Genomic DNA, 17,500 nt, shown 5'->3' with positions numbered 1-17,500 from the left:
ATATCTGAGCCCATCAAGAGCTCCAAAGGACGAAAAAGGTGATTAAAATCGAAGCAATCCCAGCAGTACAAAGAAACGAAAGTTTCACGTTTCCTGATATAAAGGTATTTGGTTTATTATTTTACGGTGTGAATGCAGCTCTGTCTTGCCGTACATACCGTGGTGGAGAGAATGTGTCCTGGGGGGTGTTGGGGGGCTTGCCCCCCATCAACCCTCTCCTCGGGCAGTGCCCGAAGGACACGCTTAGTCACGGCAATTTATATTGATATATTAGGTTGGTTGGTTTATTGGTCAATACGTTTTTGGGGGTTGGAACGTGTAAATTCCCGTAGATTTTTTGCCGAAATGTGGGTTGGGTTCCCGTAGAGTTTTTGATTGATTTTCGCGTCAGTCCGTAAACTTTCAAAGATGGCGGTTACATCCGTAGAGTTTCATTGGCCGATTTTAAGCGCTTTTTGTGCTAGTTTTATGCATTTTTGATCGTTATTCTTCTTATTTAAGCTTGTTTTACCCCATAATTTCCCTGATATACTTCATGCCCTCCCCTGCTAACGGGACTATCAAATCAAAATCGTCGATGGAGAAATGGTACTCGATCTCCTGAACGATTAATCGCAAAAGAAACAACGCCAAAAATCGATGAAATCATAGGATTTCATGCAGAAAAACATCATTTTTTTCGACTTAGTCTCTGCGAGGGTGCGTCGCGGTCTTCAACAATTACCGGTAAATCTAAGAAAGACAGCCGCGCCTATTTGTTTGTTTTTCTCCTATCCCCTTCAATCTTGGGTGACCCGTGGAGAATTGGGGGTTGTAGGTGGGTGGGGGGGCACACACGGAAGAAATAGTGGAATTAAAAGTGAAATTTTTAAAAAAAAAGGCATAATCCGAACGAGATTCCGGCGCCGCTGCGGGATGCGCCGGTGTCAATGTTGCCGAAATCCCGACGAAATTTCTTAATGTAACCTAACCTAACCTTACCTTAACTTTAACTTTAACTTTAACTTTAACTTTAACTTTAACTTTAACCTTAACCTTAACCTTAACCTTAACCTTAACCTTAACCTTAACCTTAACCTTAACTTTAAGGTTCTAAACCTAACCTTAACTTTAACCTTAAGGTTCTAAACCTAACCTTAACTTTAACCTTAAGGTTCTAAACCTAACCTTAACCTTAACCTTAACCTTAACCTTAACCTTAACCTTAACTTTAACCTTAAGGTTCTAAACCTAACCTTAACTTTAACCTTAAGGTTCTAAACCTAACCTTAACTTTAACCTTAAGGTTCTAAACCTAACCTTAACTTTAACCTTAAGGTTCTAAACCTAACCTTAACTTTAACCTTAAGGTTCTAAACCTAACCTTAACTTTAACCTTAAGGTTCTAAACCTAACCTTAACTTTAACCTTAAGGTTCTAAACCTAACCTTAACTTTAACCTTAAGGTTCTAAACCTAACCTTAACTTTAACCTTAAGGTTCTAAACCTAACCTTAACTTTAACCTTAAGGTTCTAAACCTAACCTTAACTTTAACCTTAAGGTTCTAAACCTAACCTTAACTTTAACCTTAAGGTTCTAAACCTAACCTTAACTTTAACCTTAAGGTTCTAAACCTAACCTTAACTTTAACCTTAAGGTTCTAAACCTAACCTTAACTTTAACCTTAAGGTTCTAAACCTTAACTTCAACCTTAAGGTTCTAAACCTAAACCTTAACCTTAAGGTTCTAAACCTAAACCTTAACCTAAACCTTAACCTAAACCTTAACCTTAAGGTTCTAAACCTTAACCTAAACCTTAACCTTAAGGTTCTAAACCTTAACCTAAACCTTAACCTTAAGGTTCTAAACCTTAACCTAAACCTAAACCTTACCCTTAACCTTAACCTTAACCTTAACCTTAACCTTAACCTAAACCTTAACGTTCTAAACCTAAACCTTAACCTTAACCTTAACCTTAACGTTCTAAACCTAAACCTTAACCTTAAGGTTCTAAACCTAAACCTTAACCTTAACCTTAAGGTTCTAAACCTAAACCTTAACCTTAACCTAAACCTAAACCTTAACGTTCTAAACCTAAACCTTAACCTAAACCTTAACCTTAACCTTAACCTTAACCTTAACCTAAAACCTTCCAAACCCCCATATTTTGTATATTGCAGAAAGCTCTCAGTATTGTTTTCATTCGAGACGGTCCGAGACAACGATGTTTGTGGACTATAGAGAGGCAACTTTTGAATTTCAATTAAAGCACAACCAGTGAGGTCCCCACAATTTTATTAACTTCCCCGACATGTATGAACTCTAGTCAATAATTCTGTTATACTTTCCTTTGTATATATAGTGCGGCTGTCTAAATTAATATTGCCCTCGTTTTCTATATGTGTCTAGTTTTCTGTATTTCCATTTTCTATGCCCGCATTTTCTCTAAATGTCACGTTTTCTTTGCACTACTTTCAACTAACATGGAAGCATTACCAATTACTAATGATTTAATCCATTATTTAATCCTATTTCCACTAACATTTCCTCTCTTCCTATTATGCTTATACAGGTAATTGTTGAAGACCGCGACGCACCCTCGCAGAGACTAAGTTCCAAATGTGGGGGGGTACCCCTCCCCCTCCAAAGGGGGGGAAGGGGGTCCTTGCAGAGCCTAATTTCTAAGGGGGGAGGGGGGAGAGATGAAGGGGAGAAATTGAGTTCACGAAGCTCCGTTGGGGGGGGGGGGGAATGCACGATGTCAATAGCAACCTGTAAATGTCTAAATAAAATAAATACCACTTGAACATCTATAAAAATTGTAATTATATGAAAGACGAGCCTAAATTTATGTCACGGTAACAATAGAAAGGCCATATAAGAAAAAACTTCGTCCAACGGACACCGAATGAAACACCACATGAGTAAACAAGCGCAACTCACAATGCGTACAAACCCGATATCCGACACACATTTTTCACAAATATAGATTTTTATCATGCTAACCAAAATAACGATCACAAAATATCAAATTAATTCCCACTCCGCTCATTCGCACGATGTCAATTTATTTTAAAAATTATGGTAGAGGTTGAAGACCGCGACGCGCGTAGATAGAGGAAAATGGACACCGCCATCTTATAGAGCAGGAAAAATAGAAGGGGAGAGCGTATAGTTTAAGATGCACCGGCCTTATAGTCACCGCTAAATGACGAAAATATAATGCGCGGCCGCCTTTCAAATTCAAAGTTGATGAGCTTGTTTACCTTGCTAGGAAAAACACGACACTGACCCACGAACGCATTTCTGCGTTCGCGAACTAGTCCGTGTATCATTACGCACTTGTCAAAACGATATTTGGCTAATTATCTGTGTCTGCTGGTACGCATTTATACCTTTAAAGTCTTTTAGTAATGTTATTATACTTCAATTGCATATTTTTATATTTATCTATACCCTCATATCGAATCCTGCGCATCGAGTGTTTCACACTTTCTTGCGCCAGCCACAGGTTGACAGCTCACCAACCCGCTCATTTCGAGATTGAAAGCCGGTGAGAAATGTTGCGTTTCCAGTGTTGTGTTGATTCTGGGTTCTTTTTTAAGACCTTTACAGTGGCATCGAAGAATAATTCGACTTCAGTAACAATCCCAGTTTTATATCTGAGCCCATGAAGAGCTCCAAAGGACGAAAAAGGTGATTAAAATCGAAGCAATACCAACAGTACAAAGAAACGAAAGTTTCATGTTTCCTGATATAAAGGTATTTGGTTTATTATTTTACGGTGTGAATGCAGCTCTGTCTTGCCGTACATACCGTGGTGGAGAGAATGTGTCCTGGGGGGTGTTGGGGGCTTGCCCCCCATCAACCCTCCCCTCGGGCAGTGCCCGAAGGGCACGCCTAGTCACGGCAATTTATATTGATATATTAGGTTGGTTGGTTTATTGGTCAATACGTTTTTGGGGGTTGGAACGTGTGAATTCCCGTAGAGTTTTTGCCGAAATGTGGGTTGGGTTCCCGTAGAGTTTTTTATTTCGCGTCAGTCCGTAAACTTTCAAAGATGGCGGTTACATCCGTAGAGTTTCATTGGCCGATTTTAAGCGCTTTTTGTGCTAGTTTTACGCATTTTTGATCGTTATTCTTCTTATTTAAGCTTGTTTTACCCCATAATTTCCCTGATATACTTCATGCCCTCCCCTGCTAACGGGACTATCAAATCAAGATCGTCGATGGAGAAATGGTACTCGATCTCCTGAACGATTCATTCGCAAAAGAAACAACGCCGAAAATTGATGAAATCATAGGATTTCATGCAGAAAAACATCATTTTTTTTTCGACTTAGTCTTTGCGAGGGTGCGTCGCGGTCTTCAACAATTACCAAAATTATTAAACAATATGCAACTCATACCGTCACTCTACAGACGAGATGCGGGATGGAGGAACATTAAATTTTTTATTCTCCGCCGGATACAACATTTTTAATGTGTTTGGCAAAGTACCCGGCGAAGTGAAATTGCATCTAACTTTTCTATTATTATTTTGGGGGGGTTTGTCACATCTACATGAATATATATCATAAAATCGTCAGCCGTCGTTGCATTTGGGGCATTTAAGGGTTACCGATGTGAGGGCATGTGACCGGCATATTTCTCTACGAATTGTCAGTACCTACCGTAAAAAATATATTTGAATAACACTACTTATCCACTATGATGAAAGATACACTATTTTTTCAATTGTCTTTAAAATACCTATAAATGTAAAATAAACATTGGAACAAATATCTTCAACTTACCACGTGTCACTCCGCACACAAAAACTGCTAGGTCCTTACATGTCAAGAGCTTACCGGAAAGTGTTCAAGTAATGAACATGTGTTTTTCCGACATGGGAGGCAATTAAGGTAAAGAGGCAGTAATGTTGTTACATTGTTAATAGTGAATCTATTATATGATAAAGAAATTATCTATCATAAAATATATACTTTACAAAGAACAATACTTTGATATTTTGTGTTTGTTATTTTTGTTAGCATATTTTATATTTGTGAAAAATTTGGGTACCGGATATTAGGGTTGTACGCATTGCGAGTTGCGCTTGTTTACTCGAGCAGTGTTTCATTCAGTGTCTGTCGGACAAAGTTTGGCTTTTTTTTTTTTTTTTTTGTATTATAAGGCCTTTCTATTGTTGCCATGACATAAATTTAGGCTCGTCTTTCATATAATTACAATTTTTATAGATGTTTAAATGGTATTTATTTTATTTAGACATTTACAGGTTGCCATTGACATCGTGCACCCACGCTTTCTTCCCTTCATCCCTCCCCCCCTCTCCCCCTTTGGAAATTAGTCTGCGAGGACCCCCTCCCCCCTTAGGGAATTAGTCTGCGAGGACCCCCTCCCCCCTTGGGAGGGGAGGAGGGGGTTCACCCCTTTGGAGGGGGAGGGGGAGTGGAACCTCCCGGCAGAAGCTCGCCCAATTGCAAATAGTCTTGTTTGGTAAATTAAATTCGTTCCGTGCAGATGCATACGAAAACCTCTCTCTCAATTGACAAATTTTAAGTTAGTTTCAAAATCAAGCTTATTATTATCAAACCAGGTGTTCTTAGAAAGTTAATTTTTGAAATTACATCTAACTTTCTCTTTATTAATTTTTTGTGGTTTGTCACACCTGAATGAATTAATATTATGGTCAATGCGGCATTTGCCACCACATTTAGGGCAAATAAGTTGGCCTAAAATTAGGCACTGTGATTTGCAAAGAGCGAGCAAAAAATTATATTTAACACTATCTCTCATTGAAAATATATATTTATTTGTTAATAAAATTGCTTAATGAATAAATATTAATTAAATTTAATTATTTTAACTTACCCCATGTCACTGCACACACAAATTGCTTGTACTAGCCATGGCAAAGGCTCACCGGAAAGTGTTGAACCAATTAACATTGTATATTGTTCCGACACGGGAGGCAAATAATGTAGAGAGGCAGTATAGTTGTTACATTCTTAACTATGAATAAAGTTTATGATGACAATATAAATAATCATAATGTAATTAGATTACCTAAGAAAACACTTATAATGTAAAACTATTAAAGGATTAGAGGAAATGTTATTAGAAATGAGAAAAAATAATGGTTACAATAATTACTAATCGGAAGTGATGTCGTGTTTGTAGAAAATGGTGCATAGAAAACGTGGTAAAATTTCAGATTCTGCCAGCCTCCTCCTATCAAAACGATTGTTTTTGGAATGAATAATTCCTTCGCTGCTTAGCACTGTACTGCTGTTGCTCTCCGTCAAATCTGACTGCTTGAGCAGTGATGTAACTTGTACTTCCCGACGTCAGAGTTGCTTAAGCGAAGGTTTCGCACTATTTTTGGGGAAATTTTGCATGATTTACACAGCAAAACATATCAAAACAACTAACAAAAGCTTTAAATCGTGTTTGTTTAAACTCTACGGGAAAGAGACGCATGTTTCACATATATAATTACGGTCTGCAATTGTGCGGTTAAATCTGGGCTTACTTTTTGTCTGGTTACCTCACAATACAAAAGTAATAAATCCTGATTACACAAAAATAGCCAATATCCTGAGCATGCGGCGTGTATGTCTGCCACGAAGGAACGCCAATGAGCCTGAAGAGCTATGTACATTTTCGTCATTTATAGGTGAATAAGAGCCCGCTGTAGCTTAACCTATTTTATATCTTACTATTTCTTCTGCTCTGTAAGATGGCGGTGTTCATTTCCCTCTATCACCGTGTGTCACACAAACGGTTAACCTCATTTCTTTATAATTTTCAATTTTACGTAAAACCTGCGGCGCTACTCACATCAGGCAGGAATGCGCTGTGCAGCATGGACATGGCATCCTCCATGGAGCCACCGCTCTTTCAGTTATTGCTGTCGCACGTTACATTTAACATTAGTTTATTGATGGGAATAATGCTAGAGCCCCCTTCCATGCGCAAATCAAGTCAAATCACACTCCCAAAAGGTTTGTGCACTCGTTGCGAGTCTTTTCCGTCACCCGCTCTCATTTCGCGCCCTGCGCATTATTATTGAGATTGAGTTTGAAACCCGCCCTTCATAAGTTTTTCCGTGACATGCCCACAACGTCATCCTGGTCCCATTCGTTATGGCAATTTAATTGAGAGCGGTTATTGTTCACCAATTCAATGGCAGTGTATGCAATAGACAAAAGAAATTAACGTTTAATATATTTATCATTAATACTGCGTTTGGTAATTTTCTGCATGCGTTTATTGTAAAATAAGACAAAGAATTAGTTACTCACATTCTATAAATATACGTGCGATATGCAATGTGTGTATTATGCCGGTTCTTGTTAAAATCTATTTAAATCTTACTAACCTTCTATTGCCGTACCTCCGTATACTTCATCAGATATTGTTGATGTAGTTTTTCTGCAGCTAAATGCAATTAATGATTTATCAACATTTCAGCTGGCTCTCTATTTTTAAATATTTCACACCCAAACCCTTCTCACACAGTTGACAGACAGACACTGAACACTTTTTTTGCCCGGCTGCACACTTTCCGAAAATAGCGAGTTCTGATTGGTCAAGAAATACTTACGTCATTTTCATCGGTTTTCATTGACCAGGATTTGTCGCCATTTATCATACAGTATAATCGCTACCTTGCCAGTAATTGCTAGTTAAGCATGGTGTTCCTGTCTTACCCTTTCCGATTCTTATTGAATGTGTGTCAGAGTTCACGAAAACATGTATTTTGTTCCGTAATAATGTTTTATATATATATACAATGGAAATAAAAAACCTAAGTACAGATTTAGATTTCTTACCTAATTTCATTCACTATCAGAAGTACCCTCATCGAGAGGAATTGGGGTTGGCGGGGGCTGGTCCCGCTGAACCCCGCCTTGCGGCGGGTATAATGATGCTGCTTCAACAAAAAAAAAGAATGCAATGGGGAATTAGATTTTGCTCTCAGGAATTCTATAGCTTCATCATTTTTCTCAAAATAATTAGATATTACACTATAGTAGTGAGGGTTATACCCTACGCACCTGAGATCCATGATGGCAAAAGATTCATTATACTCGCTTTACTCTACCACTGTAAATACCTGTTCCACACACTGTGGCTCGTGAATGGTCAATAGTACTTCTTGTAATAGTATTGGCTTTCGTGACAATGTCACAGACATGTAGTGTCAAATAGATATTTCTAAATGTTTCATGTGCAATTCAGGCGATAACATTTTTGTTTTTGAACATTCCGTGCATTTCTTCAGGCCCCTCTTGCTCGTAATATGGGTGAGGCACATCGGTTTGCGCAGAGCAAGAAATTTATTTGTTATTGTAAATACTCAATATCATGTGAGTATTACTGGTCTCTTGTCATATATTTTGATATAGACACAAAATCTGCTTCATGTACCGTTATGTGGGCTTTATTTACGCACAAATCTCTGTGATTAGAATAATTGTACAAAAATGAAATGGCATCATTGTTTTGTTTACTAAAGGAGGGAAAGGATATCGGATGGCTATTTTTAAAATATTGAGATAGTACTTCATAACGGGCTCACAGACACGTACGTGTCTAATAACTTTGTTATTATTGAGTTGCAGTTGAAGTTCATAGATGATAAGTTTCTTAGAATCACTCGCTCTATCATTTGCATATGTTATTTTTCGTCTAAAAGGCGGCTGGCAGGAATTTGACCTATACCGTAAACTTGACATTTATAGATAACGCTGCTATAGAAAATGATTGCATAGAAAATGTAGACATAAATAAACAACTCTGGCTGCAGAAAGTTGATTTCGACTTAGGCCCGTACTTTTAAAACCTTCGCCAGTGCTGGCGTTCACCTGGCGAAGCTTCGCCAGGCGAACCTCTGAGTGAGGGAGGCCTTACTTTTAAACCCAACGTTCGCCAGGCGCTAACATCTTGCATTCCCGCTAAATCTAGCACAAATTTGTTTACATCTGCAGTGCACATAACATAACCTAAACTTAATTATTAACCTCGAGAGAAGACGAAAATGTTGTTTCCACAATAGTCTCACTTTATTCTATAACAAAGAAGTTGAAAATATCTTTATACTATAACAAAATTAACTTTATACTTTATGCTATACTACACTTTATACTATAACAAGGTTAACTTTATGGCCCGTACCTTTTGCTTTTTCTCGCGTTGTTTTCATTCGCCGAAGCGCTAGATTTATCAGGAATCCAAGATGTTAGCGCCTGTCGATCCCTTTCGTTCGCCAGGCCTGGTGAACACCTGCCTTGGTTTTAAAAGTAAGGCCTCCCTCACTCAGATGTTTGCCTGGCGAAGCTTCGCCAGGCGAACGCCAGCATTGGCGAAAGGTTTAAAAGTACTTTATACTATACTATATCAACCTTATACTTTTATACAAGAAATAACTTTATACTTTAACAAGAGTTTAAAAATTACTATTTTACTATTCCTAACTGATGTAAGATATTGAACTGTAGGCCTACAAGGGTATCATTAGAGACGCCTCATTATAGGGCGGTGGAGCACTACAGCCATGTTTCTATAGCCCAAAGTAAACATGCCGCCATAAAAAACACTTCTGGTAATATTTGTGAAAAGAACATTATCCTTACAACCAAAATAACAACAACCTAAATCTAAGTAAGTCATCTCGGGGGTGTGGGGTAGGGGTAGGGGGGTAGGAATACAGCTGATGTCTTGAGCTCTCGACTGGAACATCGAAGGTCTTGAAAAAAATGCGTATATACGTTATTTCATAATAAATTATGATTCTAAGATATTTTATAATTTCAATGTGATTCCTACATCCTATGAGACACAAATATGTTACTAATTTATAACTTGAAAGCAAGAAAATGGTATTCAAACAGCTCTCGTGCCTTTGCTTCGCCAGGCTGTTCCAATGTGATCTTTCGCCAGCCCTGGCGAACGTTCGCCAGGCATGATTTTAAAAGTACGAAATTCCGGATCGCCCGGCGAAACCTTTCGCCAGCCCTGGCAAAAGGTGTTAAAAGTACGGGCCGTAGTCTCTGTGAGCCACCATTTTTTTCCATTTAACAGTAAATATAAGTCCAGCGCAACTTACATTATGTTCCATCCCACTTTATTTTTTCCGCTCTATAACATGGTGGTGTCCATTTCTCTCTATCTATGCGCGTCCATCTCTGTAATCCCTTCTGGAACATCTTGAAATACATGAAACATTTCATTAATTTTTCACAATACCTTCACATAATTAATTTTGACTATTATGGTATGAATGGATTCTGCTCACCCTCTAGTACACATATGTGTAAGAATTATGCACTGAAACTCCCCCTGAATTTCCAATGATAAGGAAGGGTATGAAAAAGACCAGGGAAATTGTGAAGTAAACTAACAGTAATTTGATTACAGTCTCCTCCCTATACTGCATATTGTCCTATTTTTATTACATAGTGTGTTGATCAAATAGTCTTAGAAGTCAGGATATTCAATATTTCGTAGGATCGTCGATCCCAATTTCAGCAGGCAGACGACATGAGCATTCTTGGAGCTGCACAGGTTCTAGTTTTGATTCATATTGTTTTTTTGCTTCGGTTTTTAAAGACTAAGCATTCATATAACATTTTCGCTTGTGCTGATAACAAGGTATCTGCGAGAGATGGGGTTTTCACCTAGTGGAATGGCGTCTCCGACTCCTTGAACGTCACCAAATCGGTCTATTCAGTCAATATGCTGTATTCTATCCATATTTTACCCTATAATTTCCCTGGTATCTTTCATTCACTCTTCTGCTTTTGGGGCTAAGATTGTCGTTAGTGTGTTGGGTTTCTGCAGCTTAATTTTGGGACAATATGCAGTATGAGGTGGGGTTTAAGTTGGGAGATAAAACCTATATAAATCAATAGACCGATACAAACCAAGACACTTTTCTACTATGGCAATATTTGTGCAAATGCTTCCAAAAGGTGCTATACATAAATGAACAGAGGTGAGGGCCCAATTTTGCCTTAGTCCATCATCATCTTTTCATGAAGAAAGTAAACATTGGACTGGACACACAACCGATTACTGCGCTGTTCAGACTAGTGCATGTATTGCTGCGCGATTGTCAAAATGATATTTTGCTAATCATCAGTGTCTGCCGTTCCATATTTATGCGTTCAAGAACCTTTATTAATGGTATTAATGGTTTTTATACCTCATTTACATGTTTTAAGATTGATTGTACAGGTCTTAATGGGAATCAGACTTGCGCATGCGTACTTTCGTGTTTCTCACCGCCAGTTTTGACAAAAAAAAAAATGCGGGTAGTCGGTGACAGAGAGCCTGTAAGAAATGTTTTGTTTTCAGTGTTGCTTCAATTCTAGGTTATTCTTAAGACTATCCAGTGGCAACGAAGAAGAAAAAGACCTTAATAACTATCGCTGTTTGATTTCTGAGGCCATCAAGTACCCCAAATCCCAAAAAAGCGATAAAAACGAAGCGATCCATGATCCACAATAGACCGATGGAAAGAAGTGAAGGAAAATTTAGAGTTCGGTCTTTTGATATATAAAGGTATTTGGTTTATTGTTTACAGTATAGATGTAGCTCTATCTTACCATATATACCGAGGTGAAGAGAATTTGTGCCGGGGGGTGTTGGGGGGGCTTGCCTCCATCAACCCTCCCCTTGGGCAGTGCCCGAAGGGCACCCCTAGTCATGGCTAGGTTAGGTTGGGTTATGGGTTAGGATGTTTTTTTTTGGTGCGTCGGTGCATAGACTTTCAAAGATGGCAGGCATGTCCGTAGAGTTTCATTAGCCGATTTGTAGCCATTTTTGGGCTATTTTTTTTTTTTGCTTTTGTTCGCTATTCTTCTTATTTAAGCCTGTTTAACCCCTTAATTTTCCTGATATACTTCATGCCCTCCCCTACTAACGGGATTAACAAATTAAGATTGTCGATGGAAGTGGTACTCAGATCTCATTAACGAATCATTTGCACAAGAAACAACATCAAGAATCGTTGAAATCAGTGGATTACATGCAGATAAATATCAAAATTGTTTCAATAGTAAGCCCATACCCTGTTATGCATATTGACCGAAAAATTACCAATCTTTCATAAATGTGGCATGTCGCATGTGCCACATGCAACCTGTGTGCCTCTCCAAGATTTAAAAATGTAAAGAATCTCTCGGATACTCTGTGTCCCGGTGGTCCAGTCACTCTGTCTGTCCAAGCAAGATAAGGAGGTCTGAACACAGCATAATAGTTGATTCCTTGGTGACTTGGCTCTTGTAAAACCGTCTGTGTGTAAACAGTAAACTAAAATTACAGTGTGCACAGCATTTATGTTGTGTTATCCATGGCTATGGCTTTAACAAATTACTAAAATGTACAAGGTGGAGACTTGCTTGGCTTAATTGGCGGACTTATCTATGCAAGAATCATAGGCTTTAATGAACAGTTGTGGCTAGCTTTATTTTCAGTAGATTAATTTTTGTTCCTATTTTGTTGTTCTGTGTAGTCATACTAGGATACCTTAGTTTCTTTCTCTGCAGATTTTTATTCTAAAATATTCCAAACCTTTATATGCTGTGATGGATGCCCAATAATTTACAACACTCTTGTAAAGACAAACAAACCTCCATGATATGTATTCTTACAAAATAAGAACTGTGATTAGTTCCTTAATTTACATGTCTTCTCATAGAAGTATTGGTCTTTGTCAGAGCACAGGTCAGTGCGTGGCAAAGGAGCAGTCGTTTGTACAAAACAGATTTTTTCAGTTCATGGTTTTGTCATTTTCCTTTCTGCCTTACAGAATTTATCGATGTGGGGAAACCCAATCGAGCCCTTGAGGTCCTCTATGAGGTCATCAAAAGGGGCAAGATGCGCAGCTCCTACTCGGAGAAATTGCTTGAGCCCATTATGTTCAAGTATTTGGAGCTGTGTGTTGACCTGAAAAAGTCTCACCTTGCCAAGGAGGGTCTTTACCAGTACAGGAACATCTTCCAGAGTGTAAGTGCCAGCAACAGTTGTATGAGTTATCATCCTAAAAGCATTTTTCTTGTTTTTCTACTTCTCTGTAGGTATACCACAAAAATGGGTAACACTACCTGTAAATACCTTTTATCAAAATTGCTTTATGATAGCCATTGAAAGAACCTTGATAATCCAGCACCAATATGGAGTGCAGGGCATGAACGAAATGGTAGGTGAAAAGTGAATACTGTAATATGTAAAGGTAAAGTTTTACTTATTTTTCTTATTTTTCCTTAATTCTTGCAAGAAGGCAAGTATTGACAATGCTATATCATATCTTGCAAATTGTGCTTTTGATAAAGACTCATTAATGGAAATAATAAGTAAAGTCTTAATTCCTGTGTATTGCATTACTTAAAAGTTTAACTAAAACAAAGAATATAGAATATAGAGTATTTCAAAAGATAATATGATCCATGAAGTGGTAATACAAAAAAGGGTTATCTTTCAGGTTCATACAGCCTTTCAACCTTGCAATTATTATTCCTTGTTTCAGTTATTCACATTGTAATACAAGTGAATTTGTTGTTGCATTCTATCGCAAATAATACAGATGCAAGTATTGCTAACTATACAACATGACCTAACCCTTCTGAGTCCTATGGCTCCAGCCACTCATGCAAATCCACAAACAATGCTGTATGAACCAAAAACCTTCATAACCCGAAACCCCCATCCATTCACTATATTTCACTGTTAGGGTCTCCACCCCCAGACCCCCTACCCCCCTACCCATTGCCATTGGCTTATTCTCAGTGTGAGGTTAGTCGCAACCTGTCTTCAGTATTTCTGTTTTTTTTTTTTTTTTTTTTTTTTTTTTTTTTTTTTTTTGCCTAATTAGAGTATTTCATATGTTAGTGAAGTTTTACTTTTTATGATGTCATTACATTTTCCTGTAAATGTATACCAAAGAATTAATTAAGCATGGCACAACTATCTTATTATCAATGTAGAAAAGAAAATATCTCAGATGTAAAGTGTCTTATTTTCTTTCATTCTTTCCAATAAAGGCAAAGCTTACCTTGTACCATTAAGTTTTTGAAACTGAAACTATACCCAAAACCAAAAGATATTTAACAGTATCCATTGTTAAATTTAATATGATAGTTCAAATAGTAGGGGTGGATGGCACGGAAATTGCAGGGTAATAGAGCTTAGATCAAAACTATGGATATTCCTGCCACCAAAGTAACAACCTATAAAAAAAGTCTACTGGCATCCAACACATCTTCTGGTAAAATCTATATGATTACACAATGCCATAAACCTGCAGCCAAGGGGCTCTTATTCCCTGGACCCCTGTGGTCAATATGCTATAGCTATAACCCCCTAACCAAGGTTTTCACTACCAGAACCTCCATGTTCCTTATACAATACATCCTAACCACACCCAACCTAACTGAATAGCCTTTTTCTTGGTATAAATTACTTTAATAAAACATTTGCTTCCACATATGATTTATTTTCTGAAAACCACAGAGGAATACTGAAATGATTTGTAACAATTTTCACTCTTTCTACCACTTGGACATTTCATGACTATATGAATAGCTGTTAAAAATAGTAAGATATGAAAAGTGTCAAATGAAAATGGAAAAATAGGCCCTGGTAATTATGATGATTTCTAAAGCTTATGTTGATACATGACCTACTTGGTATATTATTGTAATGAGTTGTGCAATCAGTGCAGTACTTGATTTTGCAATGTAAACACAATGAGGGACTGAAATTGATCACTCCTCCATTCTGTTCTCTCTCCCACATGCACTCACTAGCGGGAAATGCCATATATGATAAGATGTTTGTCTCAGATTTCATCAAGGTAGCCCTTCCATACACTCTCTTCCTATGAGAGCCTGCTTGTCATTAATGAAACTATACCTGTGTATGTTATGTAACCTTACCCTATTTTTAGAGCAATTATTTTTAATAGCCTCTAATAGATTATTCCTCTAGGATATATTTTGCAACTGACTTACTGCACTTGTTTGGTATGCTTGAAAAGGCTTAGTAACTGCAGTAAAATCCCCCCCCCCCCCATTCTTTACAATATGGCCTTTCACAATTTTTTCATCATAATAGAATATCTTAATTTACTCTAGCTCATTCACTCATTCTTTAAACCTAAATGCCAGCCAGGCTTCCGGTATATAATGAAATCTTTTCCATGTTTGTATTAATGTTTCCTCCCCCACCCCCACAGGTAAATGTATCCTCCCTAGAGACCGTTGTGCGTCGATACTTGTCTTTGGCAGAGGAACGCACAGACTTTGCCCGCAGAGAGAGTCATCAGGCTGTTGTTGACATTGATGACTTGGACAACCTTGCAACTCCTGAAGAAATTTTGCTGTCTGCAGTCTCAGGAGAAGATGCACAGGTCTTTTTCTTTCTTTCTTTCTTTCTTTTACATGGTTGGTGTCATCTAATAAATAAATTTGGAACATTGCATGTAGTAAAAGGAATTGTTACTTGATATAAAATCTATTACTAAAATGAATATTCACACAGGATCGAAGTGACAGGACTATCCTTACTCCATGGGTCAAGTTCCTGTGGGAGAGTTATCGCCAGTGCTTGGAGCTTCTTCGCACTAATTCCCGTGTCGAACGACTTTATCATGACATTGCCAAGCAGGTAGACATTTTTGTTTAATTTTCTGTTTATCATAAAAAGTATAATGCAATAATCATTTGTTAAGAGTTGTTCAATGGAATTGCGATATTTTTTAAGTGTTAATAAATCATTTAAATCCTATAGCTTTACAGTCTGATTGATTTTAGAATTAGATATAGAACTTTCTCTTATTAATTTTCTTAAATTTTAGGCTTTCAGGTTCTGCGAGAAGTACAGTCGCAAGACAGAGTTCCGTAAACTATGTGACAACTTGCGAACACATCTGTCACACATCCAGAAGCAGCAGGGGTCTGCAACAGCTGTTAATCTCAATAATCCAGAGACACAACAGGTCAAAAATTATTTTCTTTATACATGGTCTTTCTTCCTTGGTTTCTTTCCCCACTTATATCTAACCTTATTTTTAAGGCCTTTCTTCTTTTTTCTTTTTTCTTTGAAACAACTGAGCACACACATTTTACATTTTATTTTTCCTTTTTTGTCCCCCCCCCCCTCTTCTTTTCTCTTTTCTCTTCCTCTCCTCTCGTCTCCTCTCCTCTCCTCTCCACTCCTCTCTCTCCTCTCCTCTCCTCTCTCCTCTCCTCTCCTCTCCTCTCCTCTCCTCTCCTCTCCTCTCCTCTCCTCTCCTCTCCTCTCCTCTCTTCTCTTATCTCCTCTCCTCTCCTCTCCTCTCCTCTCCTCTCTTTTCCTTTCCTCTCCTCTCCTCTCCTCTCTCCTCTCTCCTCTCTCCTCTCTCCTCTCTCCTCTCTCCTCTCTCCTCTCTCCTCTCTCCTCTCTCCTCTCCTCTCTCCTCTCCTCTCCTCTCCTCTCCTCTCCTCTCCTCTCCTCTCCTCTCCTCTCCTCTCCTCTCCTCTCCTCTCCTCTCCTCTCCTCTCCTCTCCTCTCCTCTCCTCTCCTCTCCTCTCCTCTCCTCTCCTCTCCTCTCCTCTCCTCTCCTCTCCTCTCCTCTCCTCTCCTCTCCTCTCCTCTCCTCTCCTCTCCTCTCCTCTCCTCTCCTCTCCTCTCCTCTCCTCTCCTCTCCTCTCCTCTCCTCTCCTCTCCTCTCCTCTCCTTTCTAAACATTTAGTAGTAACTGCTTGGAAGAAATTGTTGTGTATTCCCAAACTGAGGTGAGGAATAATTATGCAACTCTACATGTAGCCTTAATATTTAAATCTGATTGAAGATTTCAGTGGCCTGTGTGGATAGAACAAAAAATGCAGTACTAAAGAATCTGTAGTACATATATAAAAGCCTAGCTTTTATAATTACTGTGCTATGTCTAATCACCCAGAATTAAGTGGGTGTCACACTAGCATTGTTTCCATGGTTTCACTTCTCTTGTGTTTTCTCACTATTGCTGGCATTTTGCACACATTTATGTTAATTGTCATTTGCATTGGCAAATTTCCTGCATGCTCTCTTTTGTTCAGTTCTTAAGCTTTAAATGGAAATCACAATTTTAATGCAAAACAAATCTATTTGTATTATGAAACAATTTGAAAAGACAAATTAAATAATTAACTAAATTTTTCGTGTGTGTGGTTACATATTGGAGCCATGTTCACCCATCCCCCAGTTGAGAGTAGGGGCAAGCAGTGAATATATGTTGGTTCTGTGTTTTTTATCGATAGTGGAACTGTGCCTAAAAGACCATAGTGGACATGGTGCCATTAAAATTATGATGCAAAATAAAGATTGAAGTGTGACACTGCCTTTACTCTAATGTGCCTCTCAATATTGATGAGCGAAATCCATAGTTTGTGGTTTACTGACAGTTACAGTAAGCCATAGACCTCAAGTGATTCTTCAACTGTTAGATGTTTACTTGGCATTTGAAGGGCATCCAGAGAAAATCAATTTTTG

General features: G+C 38.2%; 1 protein-coding gene across 1 annotated transcript in view; it reads left to right on the top strand.

Moving 5' to 3' along the window:
* Positions 1–17,500, top strand: part of eIF3a (eukaryotic translation initiation factor 3 subunit a) — an 82,790-nt gene that overhangs the window by 2,097 nt on the left and 63,193 nt on the right. The window contains exons 2-5 of the mRNA XM_070125442.1: positions 12,801–12,997; positions 15,225–15,398; positions 15,530–15,655; positions 15,846–15,986. Coding sequence (XP_069981543.1) covers positions 12,801–12,997; positions 15,225–15,398; positions 15,530–15,655; positions 15,846–15,986 — 638 coding nt within the window. The remainder of the gene's footprint in view (positions 1–12,800; positions 12,998–15,224; positions 15,399–15,529; positions 15,656–15,845; positions 15,987–17,500) is intronic.

This window comes from Penaeus vannamei, chromosome 9 (assembly GCF_042767895.1).
Source record: "Penaeus vannamei isolate JL-2024 chromosome 9, ASM4276789v1, whole genome shotgun sequence".
Classification (NCBI taxonomy): domain Eukaryota; kingdom Metazoa; phylum Arthropoda; class Malacostraca; order Decapoda; family Penaeidae; genus Penaeus; species Penaeus vannamei.
This window is presented reverse-complemented; position numbering and strand designations above follow the sequence as displayed.